This window comes from Galleria mellonella, unplaced genomic scaffold (assembly GCF_026898425.1).
Source record: "Galleria mellonella isolate WM207_F2 unplaced genomic scaffold, CSIRO_AGI_GalMel_v1 utg158, whole genome shotgun sequence".
Lineage (NCBI taxonomy): Eukaryota > Metazoa > Arthropoda > Insecta > Lepidoptera > Pyralidae > Galleria > Galleria mellonella.
This window is the reverse complement of record NW_026442003.1, coordinates 595,001-614,637: the sequence shown is the minus strand read 5'-3', so window position 1 is coordinate 614,637 and position 19,637 is coordinate 595,001. Positions and strand designations below refer to the sequence as shown.

The 19,637-nt window shown below is 37.4% G+C and overlaps 1 protein-coding gene across 1 annotated transcript in view; it reads left to right on the top strand.

The window, feature by feature from the left end:
* LOC113520918 (uncharacterized) overlaps nt 1–19,637 on the top strand; it is a 56,071-nt gene that overhangs the window by 10,750 nt on the left and 25,684 nt on the right. The window contains exons 2-5 of the mRNA XM_052892478.1: nt 7,833–8,156; nt 17,308–17,430; nt 19,185–19,328; nt 19,555–19,637. The exon at nt 19,555–19,637 is cut by the window's right edge and continues 44 nt beyond it. Coding sequence (XP_052748438.1) covers nt 8,009–8,156; nt 17,308–17,430; nt 19,185–19,328; nt 19,555–19,637 — 498 coding nt within the window. The 5' untranslated portion in view covers nt 7,833–8,008. The remainder of the gene's footprint in view (nt 1–7,832; nt 8,157–17,307; nt 17,431–19,184; nt 19,329–19,554) is intronic.

The following is a 19,637-nucleotide window of genomic DNA, read 5'->3' as shown; positions in this document are numbered from 1 at the left end:
TTCAAAGGGGGGAAAGGGATTGTTAGTTATTAATTATAGTATTGAAGTCAGAATAACTGATTCTGCGACAATTGAAGACGGTTTTTTTTTGGAACATAGTTTTAAAGTAAAGTCCCTATATTTTTTGTAACACAATGTACTTGTCTTAATACTTATTATGTATGTATGAATTTTATTGTATGTAGTTGGCCGTTACGATGATTAAAATAAGTACTACACGCTGATGAAGCGATGACTAACGTTGTATTCTCGATTTCTTTATAAAAGTAATCGGGGCGATGACTGTGCAGTCCATTCAATGCGCTGTACGACTGCGAACAATGCGCGATAAGAAACAACATGCCACACGCAGGCCTCAAATATGCTGCCAGTGATATTGTAATAAAAACAAAAAAAAATATACGTATATAGTCTGTTTCTTTTAATGAAATATGGCTATAAGTTTTTTTTTTATTTAAATTAATGAAAATGTATATATGTACATTTTATTTTTTATTAGTTTAAATGGTCATATTTTTTTTTTTATTTTCTTTTGTTTAATTTTCTTTTTATTTAAATAAATTAGTTTTCTTTTTATTTAAATGATCATAAATAATATAAGCATTGCAGTTAATTTGAATAGCTAAAATGTATGTAAAGCAATCGTTTATTGTATCTAAAAAACTATACCAATGTCAAATACCTCAAGAGTTTGTTATGCCATATTATTGTTTTTGTTAATTAGCATGCTGTGTTTCCTTTAAAATGCTTGTACACTAAGTATAAATAGACAGTAATCTTAATATTAAATTTTATCTGTGTAACCATTGCTGGGAGACCAGATAAAGATAAAAAAAATCGATTAACAGATTGAATATTTCGATTTGCTGTTAATTTTGTGTGTATTTTTATCGATAATAACAACAGTACTTACTTTTTCATTCATTTCTTTTACAGACTATATAAAACTGTAAAAAACAAACTAAACAAATTTGTTCAGAAATTAAAAAGATATCGCGTAGCGTACACATTAAAAAAAATAACATACGAACGTGTTGATAATGAATTAAAGATAACCTCTTTAGTTCTCGGGGGGAACGGAATTGTTAGCAATGGAGTTTGACGGCCCCATTGCTAGCAATATGCTTTATAAGGTCGACCTCTACGTGGTTCCCCCTGGAAACCATAGTGTACAATTCTTGTGAAATTCGTCACGATGGGCTAACTGACCTACTTCATCCTCACCTATCATCCTTCACTGGTGCCCCGTCGGTGTGTACCGATAGCGCGGGTGGGGCTACCATTCCATTAAAAAGAACCTCTTTATTTTAAAAGTCGCCAGACGCGCGCCACTTCGAAGAAATATGCCTTTGTTTTAAATCTATGTAATCAGTTTATTGAATCGAGAATATTATACGCCATATAATAATTTGACTCATAATTGGTATTAATATTTTGGACAGAGACATTAATAATATAAATAGTTATGCAATTCTATGAATATTTAGCACTATTTTTTTTAACGCATCACCTACCTATTTATTCTTTAATTTTTTCTACCCAAAGAACACGCCATATCTCACCCTTCAAACCGAAACACAGCCATGCAAACACAACTGCTTCACGGTTGAAACACGAATGAGTTGATAAATGTGGAGGAAGCGAAAGAGGCGTGAATTTACAGGGTACAGAGGAATAACACCTGAGTCCTCAGGAATGGCAACGCATGCGGGGTATCATGGGCGTAACAGTACACTCCGTTATATCCATGGTACTGCTCATGTGTATAGGCGACGGTTACCACTTTCCATCAGGTGGGCCGTCAGCTTGTTTGCAATTTTAAGTTGTATAAAAAAAAATGGAAGCATTTGGCGTTCCATTGTTCCTGCCTACTCCTATGTAAGATGGGCGTGTACTATGGGCGTATATATGTACCTAAGATCTTATATTTGATAATATATGGTAGAACTGTTACTGCGCATATTAACTGTACAGTGAACTTTACATCTGTAAAATCCAACAGCATTATGATTGGAAAACATATGATTCATACATAAACATCCTCCGCAGATAGTGGAGTACCATGCGCGCACGCATTGTTGTCCAACGATCGCACACAACTCGGGGTTGTCAACAAGCGTGAATTCTGCTAATATTGTAAATTAGCTTTTATACGCTGTTTCGTTCGTGATATAACATACACTAGATTTTAAGTTTGACATCGCATTTAATTGGGGGGAAAGGGATTGTTAGTAATGGAGACTGAGAATCCCATTGCTAGCAATATACCCAACCAGGTCGACCTCCTCGCGGTCCCCCTGGAAACTATCATGGTTAATTCCTGATGAATTCATCATGATGGGCTAACTGGCCTGTTTTCATTCTCATCTATCACCCTTCACTGGTGCTCCGCTAGCGTATCTCGTTAGCGCAGGCGGGGCTACCGTTCCATTTTCACCCATCAAAAAAAAGCCGCATTCAATTTGGTGCAGTTTTTGTATAATTCTTAAACAAACATCGATAGACAGACAGATAAAAATTTTAATATACATATAATATTTGGGGCTTTATTGGTCCTATTATATCCCCCCAGATATATTATTCTTGAATATGTCCTAAGTAGAGATATCGTCTAGTTAAAATGTTATTAATAAAAAATCGTTTATGCTAACCCTAATGTCACAATAAACACTCGTCCTATGTTTTTTTTTGTATATATTAATAATATAGATAAGTAACATATGTATGACAATGTGTAATTTTTTTTTTTCTAAAATATTTTCTGTGCCAACCCTACAGTCTCAATGAAGACATGTACGCGCATCAACAAATGCTAATTGGTAAGACCATAGTCTACATTTCAGCCAATTGTTGTTAATTTTACATTAATAATATTAGAAGGATATATATTTTTTATACAATTTAGAACGTTGTTTGCCGTTCTAGTCTAGTAGTAGCTAGTCTGTAGGTTTTTTTATACAACTTAGAATGGCAAACAAGCTGACGGTCCACCTGATGGAAATTGGTAACCGTCGCCTATACACATGAGCAGTACCGTGGACTTAACAGAGTATACTGTTTCGCCCATGATAACCCCCCCATGCGTTGCCATTCCTGAGGACTCGGGTGTTATTCCTCTGTACCCAGTAAATTCTCGTCATATCCAACTCTTCAAACCGAAACACAGCCATGCAAACACAACTGCTTCACGGTAGAAACACGAATGCGACAGAGGTGTCCAAGCAAACGACTTTAGTACAAAGTCTCCCTCTGGCGTTTGTTATATATTTTTTTTTTTAAATATCGTTAGTGCCAACCCTACCGCCACAATGGAGATGCGTCCGCGCATCAACGAACGTTGATTAGTATCGCCACAGAGTCCATTCCACAGCCAATTGTAAATTGTCGGATCTTTGTTTTCATGGTTCTTGACCTCGGGAGACCCTGTATACTAGTGTTGCCACGCGTCTCGTATCTCACAGGACGTCACGTGTAACTAACTGATAATGAAATCGTAACTAGACGGTGTAGGGGGAAAGGGATTATTAGTAATGGGATCAAATTGCCCTATTGCTAGCAATATACTCTATCATCTATTAAAAAAAAAAACACGCCACCTATCGAGAGCGTCCTTTGACAAATTTGAATCTGGTCGATTTCGCGATCTCTCTGGAAACCATCATGCTTAATTCCAGGTGAACTCATCACGAGGGGCTAACTGCCCGGTATTTTCAACCGTTAGCTCAGACGGAGTTACCATTTTTTTTATACAACTTAGAATGGCAAACAAGCTGATGGCCCATCTGATGGAAAGTGGTAACCGTCGCGTATAGACATAAGTAGTACCATGGACATAACAGAGAATACTGTTTCACCCATGATACCCCCCCATGCGTTGCCATCCCTAAGGACTCAGGTGTTATTCCTCTGTACCCTGTAAATTTATTGCCATATCCCACCCTTCAAACCGAAACACAGCCATGCAAACACAACTGCTTCACGGTTGAAACATAATAAAGCCATTGGTGTCCCGCCAGCATATACCGATATCGCATGTGGGCTTATAACTCCATTGTCATCCATAAAAAAGACGTGAGTGGTCGAAGTGATGTTCAGGGTCACAGTCTCTTATGCTGAACATAATATTTATTTAGCATTTGACAATGTGATAACATATCATTATTGCTAAGCGGAAACGCAAACATACTCTGTGAAACACATCTAAAATATGTTTTACAATTACATAGGTACAAAGTATAATAATCGCTGCGTACACGCAGTATAACCGGGGTTGCCACATGTTAGGCACGCCCTACATATGACCCTAGGAGGTGTTAAGGACATTCCCCACCCTAACTAAGAGAGGAGGCCTGCCCTACACCACCTACAGGGCGGGCCGTCGCGTTGGATCCTCGGTCGAGAGTCTTACAAACGGGAACCCGGGATCCAACATAAGCGCCTCGTCGTGTGGTTTTTAGTGGGTACGAATCCCACACACCCCAGCTGCCCTCCTTCCGGCAGATGGGATGGTCTTGCTGAAGATTTTCCACACGTTAAACAAAAAAAAAGGGTTGCCACATGTAAATGCTGATTTTTATTTAAACTTTTTTTTTTTATACTAAGAAAGTAGCAAACAAGCACGTCTGATGGTAAAACAGTTACTGTAGCCTATGTACGTTTGTAACACTAGGTGTTATTTTTTTATTGGATGAAAATGGAATAATAACTCCGCCTACGCTAACGGGATACGCTGGCGGAGCACCAGTGAAGGGTGATAGATGAGAATGAAAACAGGCCAGTTAGCCCATCATGATGAATTTATCAGGAATTAATCATGATAATTTCCAGGAGGAACAGCGAGGAGGTCGACCTGGTTGGGTATATTGCTAGCTATGGGATTCTTAGTCTCCATTACTAACAATCCCTTTCCTCCATAGGTGTTAGGAGTATTACGTACGTGTTGTTGGCCCTAAAGAAACCTTAATATAAGAACTGTTTTTTTAAGAACCCCATACTGTAGTCTTCAAGTTTTACACTATAGTATGTAATTTTAACATCAGATTTGTATTTCGTTCGGCCCCGGAAATTCGGAAAACGTTTCATGGTAGCCCCTCTGTTTTGTGAAAGACTAATACCTGCAGGAGGTTTTGGAAAGACCTGTGTTTTAAATCTTTGTAATGTAATGTAAATTGGACTCTCTTTTCTGCGCTTAGCCTCTCATTTGGGCCGTTGTGCGTATGAGTCGTGGCTAGTACAGCCAACTCAGCTCCGCCCAGAAGCACCGAAACTTCCTGGGATCCTCGCAGGCTTCACGGAGCGACGTCACCGTTCCGAGGATTTCAAAAGGTTGATGGACCACAACTTACAGGATTACGTGAGCAGCCGTTTCTTCGGCGTCGAAACAGAATTTTGATTGTCTGCAATCAGTAGCCTGTATCCATCTTTGGTTTTGTATGTCAGCGGTTCTTTGACGGGTCCATATTCCCAACAAGTCTTTACAAGTACATTACAAAATTGACAGATGATTCCGACGTTGCCACACTTCGTTGTAAACACTCAATGGAACTATTGACTTTTAAACCACGTGTTTTGTTCAATATATTTACATATAAGTATCTAGTTATTTACTATACAGTGGTGTGTCTAGGTTAGGGTTGTCAACACCAGGTTTACCAGAGGGAGACTTTGTACAAAAGTCGATTGCTTGGGTACCTGTGTCCCATTCGTGTTTCAACCGTGAAGCAGTTGTGTTTGCATAGCTGTGTTTCGGTTAGAAGGGTGGGATATGGCGTGAATTTACTGGGTACAGAGGAATAACACCTGAGTCCTCAGGAATGGCAACGCATGGGGGGTATCATGGGCGAAACAGTATACTCTGTTATGTCCATGGTACTGCTCATGTGTATAGGCGACGGTTACTACTTTCCATCAGGTGGGCCGTCAGCTTATTTGCCATTCTAAGTTGTACAAAAAAAAAGGTTTCAAAAATAACGATTTGTAATTTTTTTCGTTTTTTAAAGGATGAGAATGAAATTGTAACCCCGTAACCTATTGGTATACGCTGGCGGGGCACCAGTGAGAGATGATAGGTGAGAATGAAAGCAAGTCAGTTGGCCCAACGCGGTTAATTTAACAATAATTAACCATGATGATTTCCAGGGGGGATCGCGTGGAGGTCGACCTGAAACGCTATATTGCTAGCAATGGGGCTGTTAGATGCCATTACTAATAAATCCCTTTACCCCGAAACAGAACGGTTGGCAACCCTACTCTGAATAAACAAACACTTCATTCATAACATGACATCATTTGTAAAGGGCATCCGTAAATGACTATTGGAAACAGTATATGTACTGAATTCACAGAGTAGTCGCTGTTTCCCGCGGCTTTGCTCGCTTTAGTCAATAAATAAATATCCTATGTTGTAAGTTCGGACTACTTAGGATATACCCGTGTATAGAGGGGGGAAAGGAATTGTTAGTGCTGGGGCCAAATAGCCCCATTACTACCAATATACTCTGTCAGGTCGACCTCCACGTGTTTCCACCTAGAAACCATTGTGGCTAATTCTAGTTGAATTCGTCAGGATGGGCTAACTGACCTGCTTTCATCCTCATCAGTCATCTATCACTGGTGCACCGCCAGTGTATACCGATAGCGCAGCCGGGGTTACCATACCATTAGCACCCATAAAAAACCTATGTATAGATTGTCTACGTTAACATGGCACGCCCCTCAGACTTTTTCCTTCAACGTGTGTGGCCATATGCAGACTTGGTGCGCTCTTTGTGTTTGTAAGGAGATATTCTTCAGTAGCGGTCGAAACCCTTGTCGAGTGGGCCGTATGGTTGTTTTCCACCTCGGTAACATAAAAAGACCTTGGATTTTTTTGCAATTTAACTTATTTTTAACTTCAGTAATTCGACAAATAATTAAGATTGTTTCATAACAGAAAAACCAACTTCAATTGTGGCAGAACCAGATTCTGATTTCAAAACTAAGCTACTGAAGCTAGTCTGTAGGTTTTTTTTATGCAACTTAGAATGGCAAACAAGCTGACGGCCCACCTGATGGAAAGTGGTAACTGTCGCCTATACACATGAGCAGTACCGTGGACATAACAGAGTATACTGTTTCGCCCATGTTACCCCCCATGCGTTGCCATTCTTGAGGACTCAGATGTTATTTCTCTGTACCCTGTAAATTCACGCCATATCCCACCATTCAAACCGAAACACAGCCATGCAAACACAAATAAAACACTCATAAAAAATCCAAATCGGATAATAATTGGCAGAGTTACAAATAAAAAAAAAATACAACCGCACTGGGAATCTCCTTTTTGAAGTCGGTTAAAAATATTATATACATATGTCCTAAATAGAAAATACTAGAAAGAGACGTACAAACAAACCTCTCCAACTGATAAAGTTAACCTAAATAGTTGCATTATCACATTAAGTATATCAATATTTCAAAATGTTTAATTATGTCACTGTAACTAGATATTATCTGTTAGAGAAAGGGGAGGGGGTCAGTAGTGACGGGTACAGGCGGCCCCATTGATAGCAGGGAACGTTAAATGCATTTTAAATTGTATTCTATGTTTTTTTTTTTTGGTTGCTTTGTTTTCGTTTTGGTTTATAATTAATATTGTTATAGTGTGAGTCACATAGTTTAAGAAATAATAATCTTTATTCCTTTCTCTCTTGCATTTTTTCTCTCTTTCTATATCAGCGTCATATTAAGGTTTCTTTAACTGTTTTAACTATAAATTTTTAACAATTAAAGGAGCGAAAACTGTTTTTTATAGTTCAAAATAAATCTTAATTGTTTACTTCTCTTTGTTACAGATAAATCAACGCCAGCCAAAGACAAGACTGAATTTTTTACATCTACATAGAGCTATGTAGACTATTTTACAAAAAAAAAAAAAAGAAATATATACTACATTCCAGCATGTTCCACTGACGCGCATGCGCCAAAGAGTTGTATTGGCAGCCATTTTGTGTAGCGATACCAATACAAAATGTCGTCTCCCGCCATTAGATCGGTCGTCGAAGAGAAGGACGGCGACGAAGCGGAGGAGAAACTTCTAGAAGGAAACCAAGTGTACATAGTACCGCCTGGCTCCCAGAACGATGAGGGGCTTCTTTCGGTGAAGTCTTCGAAGAAAGGTAAGGCTCTTGCGAATTCCGATACCGTAACATAATAATTAAACTGTGGTCCACAATAAAATCTCGTTCAGTTATGGCAAAACCAGTTATTTTGATTTAAAAACTAAATTATTGAACCGGTTTTCATAAAATTTCTATGGGCCCAATTTTTATCTTTTCAGATAAAAAAGAATTGTCTAAATCAGTCTAAAACTGACGGAATTATGACATAATAAACATAGAAGAAAATACAACCAAATTGAGAACTTCTTTTTTTTTTGAAGTCGGTTAAAAAGATATGATAATATTTACATAGTAAATAACCACTGTTATTTAAGAGTCACTGCCTTAGCCGTCTGGTCCCGGCATAAAATGAGCTACCCCTCTCTTTCCCGTGCGATGATACCCTCCCATGCGTTGCCATTCCTGAGGACTCTGGTGTTATTCATCTGTACCATGTAAATTCACGTCATATCCCACCCTTCAAACCGAAACACAGCCATGCAAACACAACTGCTTCACGGTAGAAACATGAATGGGATAGAGGTGCCTAAGCAAACGACTTTTGTACAGTCTCACTCTGGTTTTATTATTATTAGTAGCTATATAGTTAGTAACATGATAATAGTAAGATGTCATACTTCGGTAAACTATGAACGCTCTTAGTGATCTTAGATGCAGAACTTAACATTACTTACTCTGTGGCAGTATTTTTTTTTAATTGCGGGTCGTTTTCGAATTATTATTCGTGGGTAGTTTTTTTTTATGTCATCGTTCCATTTGTCATGTTTTACAGACAAGTTGGTTTTTTCGAGTGAAGTGTTTTTTTTAGTATTTCTTTTTTTAAATACAGTATTAAAGAGCAGTTCTAAATTTGAAAATTGTTTAAATATTGTAATAGAAGTGAGTTTTGTTGGCGTCATGCGTAAGACAAGATATAAAAGAATTAGAAAGCGTAAGTACTTTTTTTTTTTAATGCCCTTTTATTGATAACGATTATATCTTCACGCTAATTCTGTTGTATAGTAAATAAAGAGAATTGAATGCCAAAACTAGAAAATGCCTTAATTCTTGTACAATGCTCTCGCTCCATACATTTTCGAAACTCGTCTCTTCATGGTCATTCACACATACACGCCGTCAACAAATAGACTTACTATCTCATTTATAATATTAATAATGACTAGCAAGCCGCACTGGCTTTTCATGATTTTTCAACCGACTTAAAAAAAGACGAGGTTTTCCATTCGATTTTATTTAGGACCAGCGGCCCGTCCCGGCGTCGCACGGGTGGACATTTTTAACATTTCCCTTCTCTGCTCTGCTCCTATTGATGGTGGCGTGATAAAAAGTATACTATAAACCTACCCAGGAGTATGTAGAATAATTCTACCAAGTTTCGTTAAAATCCGTCTAGTAGTTTTTGTTTCTATAACGAACATACAGACAGACAGATAAAAATTTTACTGATTGCATTTTTGGCATCAGTTTCGATCACTAATCACTCCCTGATAGTTATTTTGGAAATATATTTCATGTACAGAATTTACCTCTCTACAGATTTATTATAAGTATAGATTATATATTTGCTTTAATAGGCAAAATTTTGATACTTCGAATTATTTTATTGTAATTTTGGTAAGGATCTCTAATAATTTTGAAAATAATATATTTCCTAATAATTTATTTTTTTATTTATATGCTTTTGTACATATTAGGTTATAACAAAAATGTACACAGGCGGACTTGTCCCTTAAGGGGATTTCTTCCAGTCAACCTTGAGGAAACCTAGAACCCAAAAGGGGAAAGCGTATAATGGGTGATAATGGAATGGTAACCCCACCCGTGCTAACGGTATACACCAGCGGGGCACCAGTGAAGGATGATAGATGAGGATGAAGCAGGTCAGTTAACACATTGACGAATTCAACAAGAATTGTTCACGATGGTCTCCAGGGGGAACCACGTGGATGTCGACCTAATAGGGCATATTGCTAGCAATGGGGCTGTCAAACTCCATTGCTAACAATCCCTTTCCCCCCGGGGAAAGTGTATAGGATTTGTATATAAAGAATAACCTATACGAGTATGATGCAAAAATAATACTTTAGCTTCCTCTTGTTGTGGTAACTAATTCATGTGTTCTCTTTCAATGTCCAGCTCCAGGTCCATTTCGTCGACCTTCCCATACGACATGGCATATAGATACACACTATGATTACTAGTGTTTTTTTTTATACAACTCAGAATGGCAAACAAGCTGACGGCCCACCTGATGGAAAGTGGTAACCGTCGCCTATAGACATGAGCAGTACCATGAACATAACATAGTGTACTGTTTCGCCCATGATACCCCCCATGCGTTGCCATTCCTTAGGACTCAGGTGTTATTGCTCTGTACCCTGTAAATTCACGCCATATCCCACCCTTCAAACTGAAACACAGCGATGTAAACACAACTGCTACACGGTAGAAACACGAATGGTACAGAGGTGCCTAAGCAATCGACTTTTGTACAAAGTCTCCCTCTGGTGAACAAGTGTGTACAGTGTGTACGATGAAGTGTAAAATATATACCAATATGTGGAATATTTTAATAATAATTGTAGATAACCTTATCTCTAAGATTGGTTACTTTTTTTTTTGCTATAAATAGTTTCAAATTATATGCGTTATGTGATATTATAATTATTTATTTATTTATTAGTACAAATATGTGTACATGGCGGACTTAATGCTGAAAGCATTCTCTCCCAGTCGACCATAAGGAAGCGTCAGAATACTCGAATGCGGTACTACTAATTATTGATATACATACATACTAAAATTACATATATAAACGAATAAATATATATGAATAACAAATATACTTACACATATATGATATATACTATATTATACACGGATTTGGGAATAATATAAAGCACTTATTGCTCGGATAAAAATAAAAAGTGAGCGTGAACGCTTTTTTTGAAAGACGGTTTAGTCGGTAGTCTCTTAATGGCATCAGGAAGCGCGTTCCAGAGTCGTGAAGAATGTAGGAGAAAAGAGTTTGAAGCGTAACCAGTACGGTGAGAGGGGATAGATAGTTGGAGAGTATTATTGGAACGAAGATTACGTTCGTGAATGTTGTAAAACGTTAAATGTGCTTTGCACGCTTAAATAATTCTTCTTTGTAACAAAAAAAATCGCTGATTAATGAAAATGCAGTTTTAATGCCGGACGCCATGACAGAGTGAAGCCCAGTTACATGTTCCAATGTTGCCAACCTTGGGCACAAATATTTCTAATATACTACAATAATTAAAGAATTCAAAATATCTGTCCCATTCGTGTTTGTTTTTTTGGTGGATGAAAATGGTATGGTAACCCCGCCCGCGCTAACGGTATACGCTGGCGGTGCACCAGTGAAGGGTGATAGATGAGAATGAAAACGCAGGTCAGTTAGCTCGTCACGATGAATACATCTGGAATTCAGCACGATGGTTTCCAGGGGGGACCACGTGGAGGTCGACCTGACAGGGTATATTGCTAGCAATGGGATTACTGACCTGCTTTCATCCTCACCTATCATCCCTCACTGGTGCCCAGCCAGCGTATACCGTTAACGTAGGCGAGGTTACCATTCCATTGTCACCCATTCATTTAAACCTTAACATTCCATCTAACCCTTCCCCCCCCCCCCCCCTCCTTCCTTACTAATACGCCAATGTATTTGACATTGTCGGTTGGGTCGTTCTATGTAATTTGCGACCAGCGTGAAGTAATCAATTGATTAGAGAGGCGTGGACCGGTCGTCACGATCACATGATCGTAGTAAAGCACCTGTCGCACTGGCTGCAACGGGCGACACGCGATTTATTTCTTACTGATATTATAAATGTGAAAGTGAGTTTGTTTGTTACCTCTAACGCCTAATTGGTAGGGAATTTGGTATATAAATAGATAAATATAGAATTTACAGGTTGTGTATAAGAGATTGCCCTAGCGATAAGATCGCCTTTTGTACCTTTATGTTTATATTTCAATCTGTATTTATGTTACTGTATTTCACTTGAAGTATTCAATTGTCATTGTAGGGGGGAAGGGATCGTTAGTAATGCGGGCTACCAGTCCCATTGCTAGCAATATACCCTGTCAGGTCGACTTCCACGCGGTTCCCCCTGGAACCCATCGTGCTGAGTTCCAGGTGTATTCATCACGATGGGCTGGCTGATCTGCTTTTTTCATTATTCACCTATCATCCCTCACTGGTGCCCCGCCAGCGTATACCGATAGCGCATGCGGGGTTATCACTCCATTCATCATCCATTAAAAAAAAATTGTCATTGTATATTTTTGTTTATGGTGCAATAAAGAGGTAAATAAATGAATATATAATTTATTTGCATTACTTACAGAACACAAATAACAGTAGACATAGACATATACAAAAAAAGAGATAAAGGAATACAATATAATAATATATGTACTGTATGGGACGTAGGATGAGGATAGAGGCTGCTTTTTATCTCGATCGGTAAACATCCCGGTCACGTGGACAAAGTCGCGGATGAAAGCTAGTTGAAAATGTTTGAATTTAGAACGTGGAATTGTATGTCCTCCACAAAGCTAACAACCTGACAGTGAGTCGTAGTGTTTGGATTTCGTGTTTAATTCGTGTTACCAAAACCGGTTAAACTATTTTTTTTTTAATTTACAACAATTTGCACTCAGCGTGAAGTAAACGATTGATTACAGGAGCGTGTACCCTCTACACATTTACAATCGCATGGTCTTACTAAAGCACTTGTAACAGTTACTGCAAGAGGCGGTACGAATCAATCTACAACTTTCTTTAACCCTTAAAAACCAGATTTTTTAAATCAAATTAAAAATTATATAGGCGTACCCTTTACTGTGTTTATTAATGGGGAAAAAATAGTATAAAAACAAAACGATATTTTTATATATTTATTTTGAAAAAACATTTGGTAACATGTAAACAGCCAAATGTTAAAATAAAATCGATTGTTGGCGCCCAATGCGATTTATAACCCCGGTATCAAATTTCATTCTGGTAGTTAAGGGTTAAAGAAAAAAAAGAAAGAGGTTATTTTTTATAAAAAAAAAGAAATGGCCAGCAAGCTAACAGCCTACCAGATGGAAAAAGGTGAAAATACAGACTTCACAGAATGCATTGTAACGTCCATGGTAACCCCATGCGTTGCCATTTCTAAGAACTAAGATGTTATACCTCCGTACTATGTAATTTCGGGGGGATAATGGATTGTTAAAGATGGGGATTAGTAGTTCTATTGTTAGCAGTACACCCTATTAGGTCGACCTCCGCGCGGTTCCCCCTGGAAACTATCGTGCTCTATTCCAAGTGAATCCATTACGATAGGCAAACTGACCTGTCTTTTCATTGTTACCTATCATCTGTCACTGGTGCCCCGCCAGCGTATACCGATAGCGCAGGCGGGGTTACCACTCCATTATCATTCATAAAAAAAAACTCTGTAATTTCACTGTCTGTGAAACAAAACAGTCATACAAAAACAGCTGTTTCACGGCAGAAACACGAATGGTATGGAGGTGCATTCGTATGCGACTTTTCTACAAAGACGTGCCTTATTCGTGACTTATCGTTACAAAACGTTCTATATTTAAATATTTTCAATCTGTAAAACATTTCGTCGTACGTGTCTTTGAAAATATTTGAATCGAGAACGTGGAATCGTATATAATAAGCAGGCGGACAAGTGCCTGGCACGTAATAAAGTCTACACTTGATAAGAATTCCAACTCTGTACGACATATCTTTTTTTTTTTTAATAAACGGAATTAATGACCCCTCGGTATACGCTAGCGGAGTACCAGTGAGTGATAATAGTGTTTCTACCGTGAAGCAGTTGTGTTTGCATGGCTGTGTTTCGGTTTGAAGGGTGGGATATGGCGTGAATTTACTGGGTACAGAGGAATAACACCTGAGTCCTCAGGAATGGCAACGCATGGGGGGTATCATGGGCGAAACAGTATACTCTGTTAAGTTCATGGTACTGCACTTGTCTATAGGCGACGGTTTCCATCAGGTTGGTCGTCTGTTTGCCATTCTAAGTTGCATAAAAAAATAGATTAGGCTGAAGTCAGGCAAGGTGGTCCATCGTGACAAATTCACCAGGAATTAACCATGATAGTATTTTTTTTATGGATGATAATGTAATGGTTACCTCGTTTGCGCTATCGGTATACACTGGCGGGGTACCATTGAGGGATGATAGGTAATGACGACGCAGGTCAGTTGGCCCGTCATGATGAATCCAATAATAAATCAATCACAATGGTTTCCAGGGGAACACCGCGTGGTGGTCGACCAGATAGGGTATATTGATAGCAATGGGATTGCTAATCTCCATTATTTTACTAACAATCCCTTCTCACCCTTATGATGGTGTCCGGAGGGGAAGTCGACCTGACGAGGTATATTGTTAGCAATGGGGCCGTTAGTCCGTTTAGTTCCTTTCCCCCAAGGACCATTGCCAACAATATGGAGACAGGACGACAAAGAAATCCCATCCATCCAGTCCAATAGAAATTTTATCAAATTTTGTTCAGTTTTTAAATCAAAACAATTAGTTTCGTCACAATAAAAGTTTTTTTTTTTGGATACAATCTTTAATTTTTAGAATTTTTGTTTCTCTGTTAGTTCCGGCCTCACGCAAAAACAACCGTATTAAATTGGATGATGGCACAGTTGTGTTCAAGGTGGAACTTGCAATCTGGTGGAACTTGAATTTTGAGGATATCTATTGGACTGTACATATATATATATATAAAATAAATATTACCTACTGTTTTCTCTATAAAGTACCAGGAGAACAGAAGTATACAGAAGTCAATACTGACTAGTAATGTTAAATTAAATCTGAAAATAGTTTGCGAAAATCGACTGACAATAAGTACTCATAAACATTCGAATATAATTACGACAAGTATATAATAATATAGACTAATAAGTCCGTAAGACCTGTTTATATATTGTTCCATTCAGTAGTTTTTCAAAGCCGAACGCATCAGTAACACGCGATTTGGAACAAAGGAACGCATTATCAAGTACAAAAATGCATATATGCGATGTAAAATCTCTTAGTATTAAAAGTGAAAACGTGTACCTAAATTCGAAGAGATGTGATAAAGGTGAGATTGTTTTCGTTTAATACTATCCCACCAGTGGGCTAATAGTGGGCATTAATGTCTCACAACAAAAGGTCAGATTGCTATTATTATTTATTTAATTATTTTTATACAACTTAGAATGGCAAACAAGCTGAGGGCCCACCTGATGGAAAGCGGTAACCGTCGCCTATACACATGAGCAGTACCATGGACATAACAGAGTATACTGTTTCGCCCATGATACCCTCCATGCGTTGCCATTCCTGAGGACTCAGGTGTTATTCCTCTGTACCCTGTAAATTCACGCCATATCCCACCATTCAAACCGAAACACAGTCATGCAAATAGTAGTAGGTAGTAGCGGCCCGTCTCGGCGTCGCACGGGTGGATATTTTTACATTTTAAAAAGTGGCTATTAAGACTGCGCACGCGCCGGAAGCTTAAAAATGGAGTAACTTCTCCTGTTTTCCCAACATTTCCCTTCACTGCTCTGTTCCTATTAATCGTAGCGTGATGAAAAGTATACTATAACCTGCCCAGGAGTATGAAGAATAATTGTACCAAGTTTCGTTAGAATCCGTCTAGTAGTTTTTGTTTCTATAACGAACATACAGACAGACAGACAAAAATTTTACCGATTGCATATTTGACATCAGTATCGATCACTAATCACCCGCTGATAGTTATTTTGGAAATATATTTCATGTACAGAATTGACCTCTTTACAGATTTATTGTAAGTATAGATAAAATACATGCTTATGTAGCTTTCCATAAGTGAAAGAATTTTTAAAATCGATCGAGTAGTTTTTGAGTTTATTTGTTACAAACATACATTTTGTAGCACTTGAGCTGCCCGCTAATGAAATGCTTTCCCACTGTATCGGGTTGACTGGAAGAGATCTCTGTCAGAGATAAGTCCACCCTTGCTCACAACGTTTATAAATACATTATTTTATGTGTAACTTACAAGTGCAATAAAGAATATATATTTTTGTGTTTGTTTCAATAATCAAATATTTAATTTTTTATAATATTAGTATAGATGTGTGAACGCGCGTGCAACTTTGTATTCCGAACATGTTCGGTGGCAAGCTCGCGAGTATATCTCCCAATACATTGTCGTTCCAGCTCCAATCCTGGCTAAATGCCAACAATCCAATGCACCTCTATTTATAAACACAGTTTCAATGATCTTTGCTTTGACTTTAATTAGACAGTGGTGGTAAAATGGGGGAAGAGAGGGGGGGGGATATGGACCTATCATTATCATCATTGTAATTTTTGTTTAAACGAGTTTTTTGTCCGTTACCGTTTGTCGTACGCGTTGATTTCAGAAGTAGAACGCCCAATAAAATAGACTTTTACTTAAATATCTTTTATTTATTTTTCTTAATTTTTTTTTATACAACTTAGAATGGCAAACAGGCTGACGGCCCACCTGATGGAAAGTGGTAACTGTCGCCTATAGACATGAGCAGTACCATGGACATAACTGAGTATACTGTTCCGCCCATGATACCCCCCATGCGTTGCCATTCCTGTGAACTCGGGTGTTATTCCTCTGTACCCTGTAAATTCACGCCATATCCCACCATTCAAACCGAAACACAGTCATGCAAATTTCTTAAATATATATAATATCTTTTATGAACAGACATCGTTACGTTATAAGCTGATGGCTGATGGATAGTAAATGTGTACGTCGCCTGTAAATGTGAACAGTACCATGGGCATCACAGAATATACTGTGCTACCCTTAATACCTAGCTTATTTATCATTCACAGTGTCATAAAAAATAGGCTAAAAACAACTCTGGCTATTTCTTTCCCTAATCGATACGGGTAAAACCGTGTATTTATAACTAGTTATTCTTTATTGTTCAAAAAGGTAATGTATCAGAATAATAATTTAAATAAATTATTATTTAATATTTAATTTAATAATTAATAAATAATTTAGTGATATAAAAGAGATTTTAAGAGTTATTTACAGTTGTTATTTTTGTCCACAGTAAAACTCCCAGAAGATGAAGGCCCAACGGTGGGAGCGGGTCGCTTCACTATCGGCCCGGCGCCAGAGAGGGATTGGGAGATGGTGCCGCCGGACGGCAAGTGGGGATGGTGCGTGCTCGTAGGTAAACCGTGGCTGTTACATCTTCTCTGTATCTTCTGTTGTACATAATTAAAAAAAAAAAGAAATAATCCACGTCCTCATAATTATACTACAATTAAATGCTTTAATAAACATACAACAGTAATTAAACAACAAGCACAATTAACAAACAACAAGAAAAAAGAATAACAACAATTAATATATATTACAACAACAAAACGAGAACTACAACAATTTTCTCCTTTTTTTTTAATTTATTCTCGCAATTTATATTTTTTTGTTATTACTTGTGTATTGTAGCACTAATTGGTTGCCTTATATTTGTGTAGTACCTTATATTTGGGGTACTGGGGTCACCAGTACCCCATCCTCATGGGGTAACACAAGTTCTTCAAAATCCACTGCAGGCACCAGTCTCTCACAAAATTGGTCTTACATATTTATTTGTACCTCAAGTTGTTACTTTTTACTATTTTTTGTAAAGAGAAAATAAACCATTCATCATTCATTCAATTTACAACATAATTAACAGAAGCAATTGCTTCACAATACGAGTTTCCACTATTTTCAATGATGTACTCGTATGTAGTAGGGATAATGAAATGGATATATTATTTAATAGTAGCATCAGCAAATTATTATAGCTGTAAGCTTCCGTCCAAAATAATAAATAAATAATAAACAACAACAACATTTACCATTATAATCATTTATGAATATAATTTATTTTGTTTAATATATTGTGATTGCTAAGGAAGTGAATTGGGGAAACTGTCAAACTCCCTTAATTCGTAAATATAATAAAAAATCGTTTGAAAAACACTATTTTTATGAAAATAAAAAAATACTTCTTTTTATTTGTTGTTTTATGTATTTATTTATTTATGTACTTGTTGTCGTGATAGAAGTATCACAACAACAAGTACTTAAATAAACATATAACAACAACAACAATTAATAAACACATTTCGTTAGCAACATTTAAAATTAAGTTTCACTATTCACTACATTACGTAGCGAACATTGTTTTTGTCCAAAAAAAAAAAAATATGTAGACTCATTTATCGATAAAAAATAAATCTATCGTAGCACATGTTTACAAAATTTCATTAAAATCAGTCGATCAGTTTCGGAGATTAGCATGAAAAAACATCGTGACGTGGGATTTGATAGCTACGGATCACTGTAAACAACAATTGTTTTTTTTTTTCTTTATTACAGTCTTCTAATTAAAAATTAATGTTTGTTATAACTATTATTATTTATAACTAATTATGCCGTGTGGTCCCGGCATAGTATGGGCCACCCCTTCTTTTTCCCTTGTGTGTCGTAAGAGGCGACTAACGGAACTTAATAGTCAGTGGATGGGCAAAAGCGTTCCTCTTAAAACATTACCAAAACTTTACTGCGGTTGCCAAACGTGGCAATTACTGGCAAAACCTATTTTGTGGAGGAGATTTATGCTCAACAGTGGACAGTAAATAGCCAATAGAATCATAAAACAATGCAACTTAGAATATTATTTCAGCATGCGTAATATCGGGACAGTTCCAATACCTATATATTGGGTTTCTTTGATCACGAATGGAGGGGAAAAGGTCATTACCTATATCGAAATATTCATCTTGTTATTATATATTCGACAACCGATATTTAATAAATGTATCTGTTACAATGCCAATATATAGATATTGGTATATATATATATATATATATATATATATATATATATATATATATATATATATATATACAAATATAATTTACTGTTTCTAGGTGCGACCCTGGTTAATATCTTAATCCCCGGGACCATTAAGTCGTTCGGAGTACTCCTGGTAGAATTCAATGATGTCTTCGACGCATCACCAACAGCCTCGTCGGGCATTGTCGCTTTGTGTTATTTTTTGTACAGCAGTTTAGGTAAGTGAACAATTTGCTCCTCAAATTAAAAAGTACCACGCAACATAGAATGGCAAACAAGCTGACGGCCCACCTGATGGAAAGTGGTAACCGTCGCCTATAGACATGAGCAGTACCATGGACATAACAGAGTATACTGTTTCGCCCATGATACCCGCCATGCGTTGCCATTCCTGAGGATATATTATAAGATAATTTCTATCTATAAGATTGTCTGTAATTCCAGGTCCCCTATCATCAATCCTATCAGTGAAGTGGTCGTACAGGACGGTGACCCTAATCGGAGGCAGCTTCGCAGCGTTCGGAATG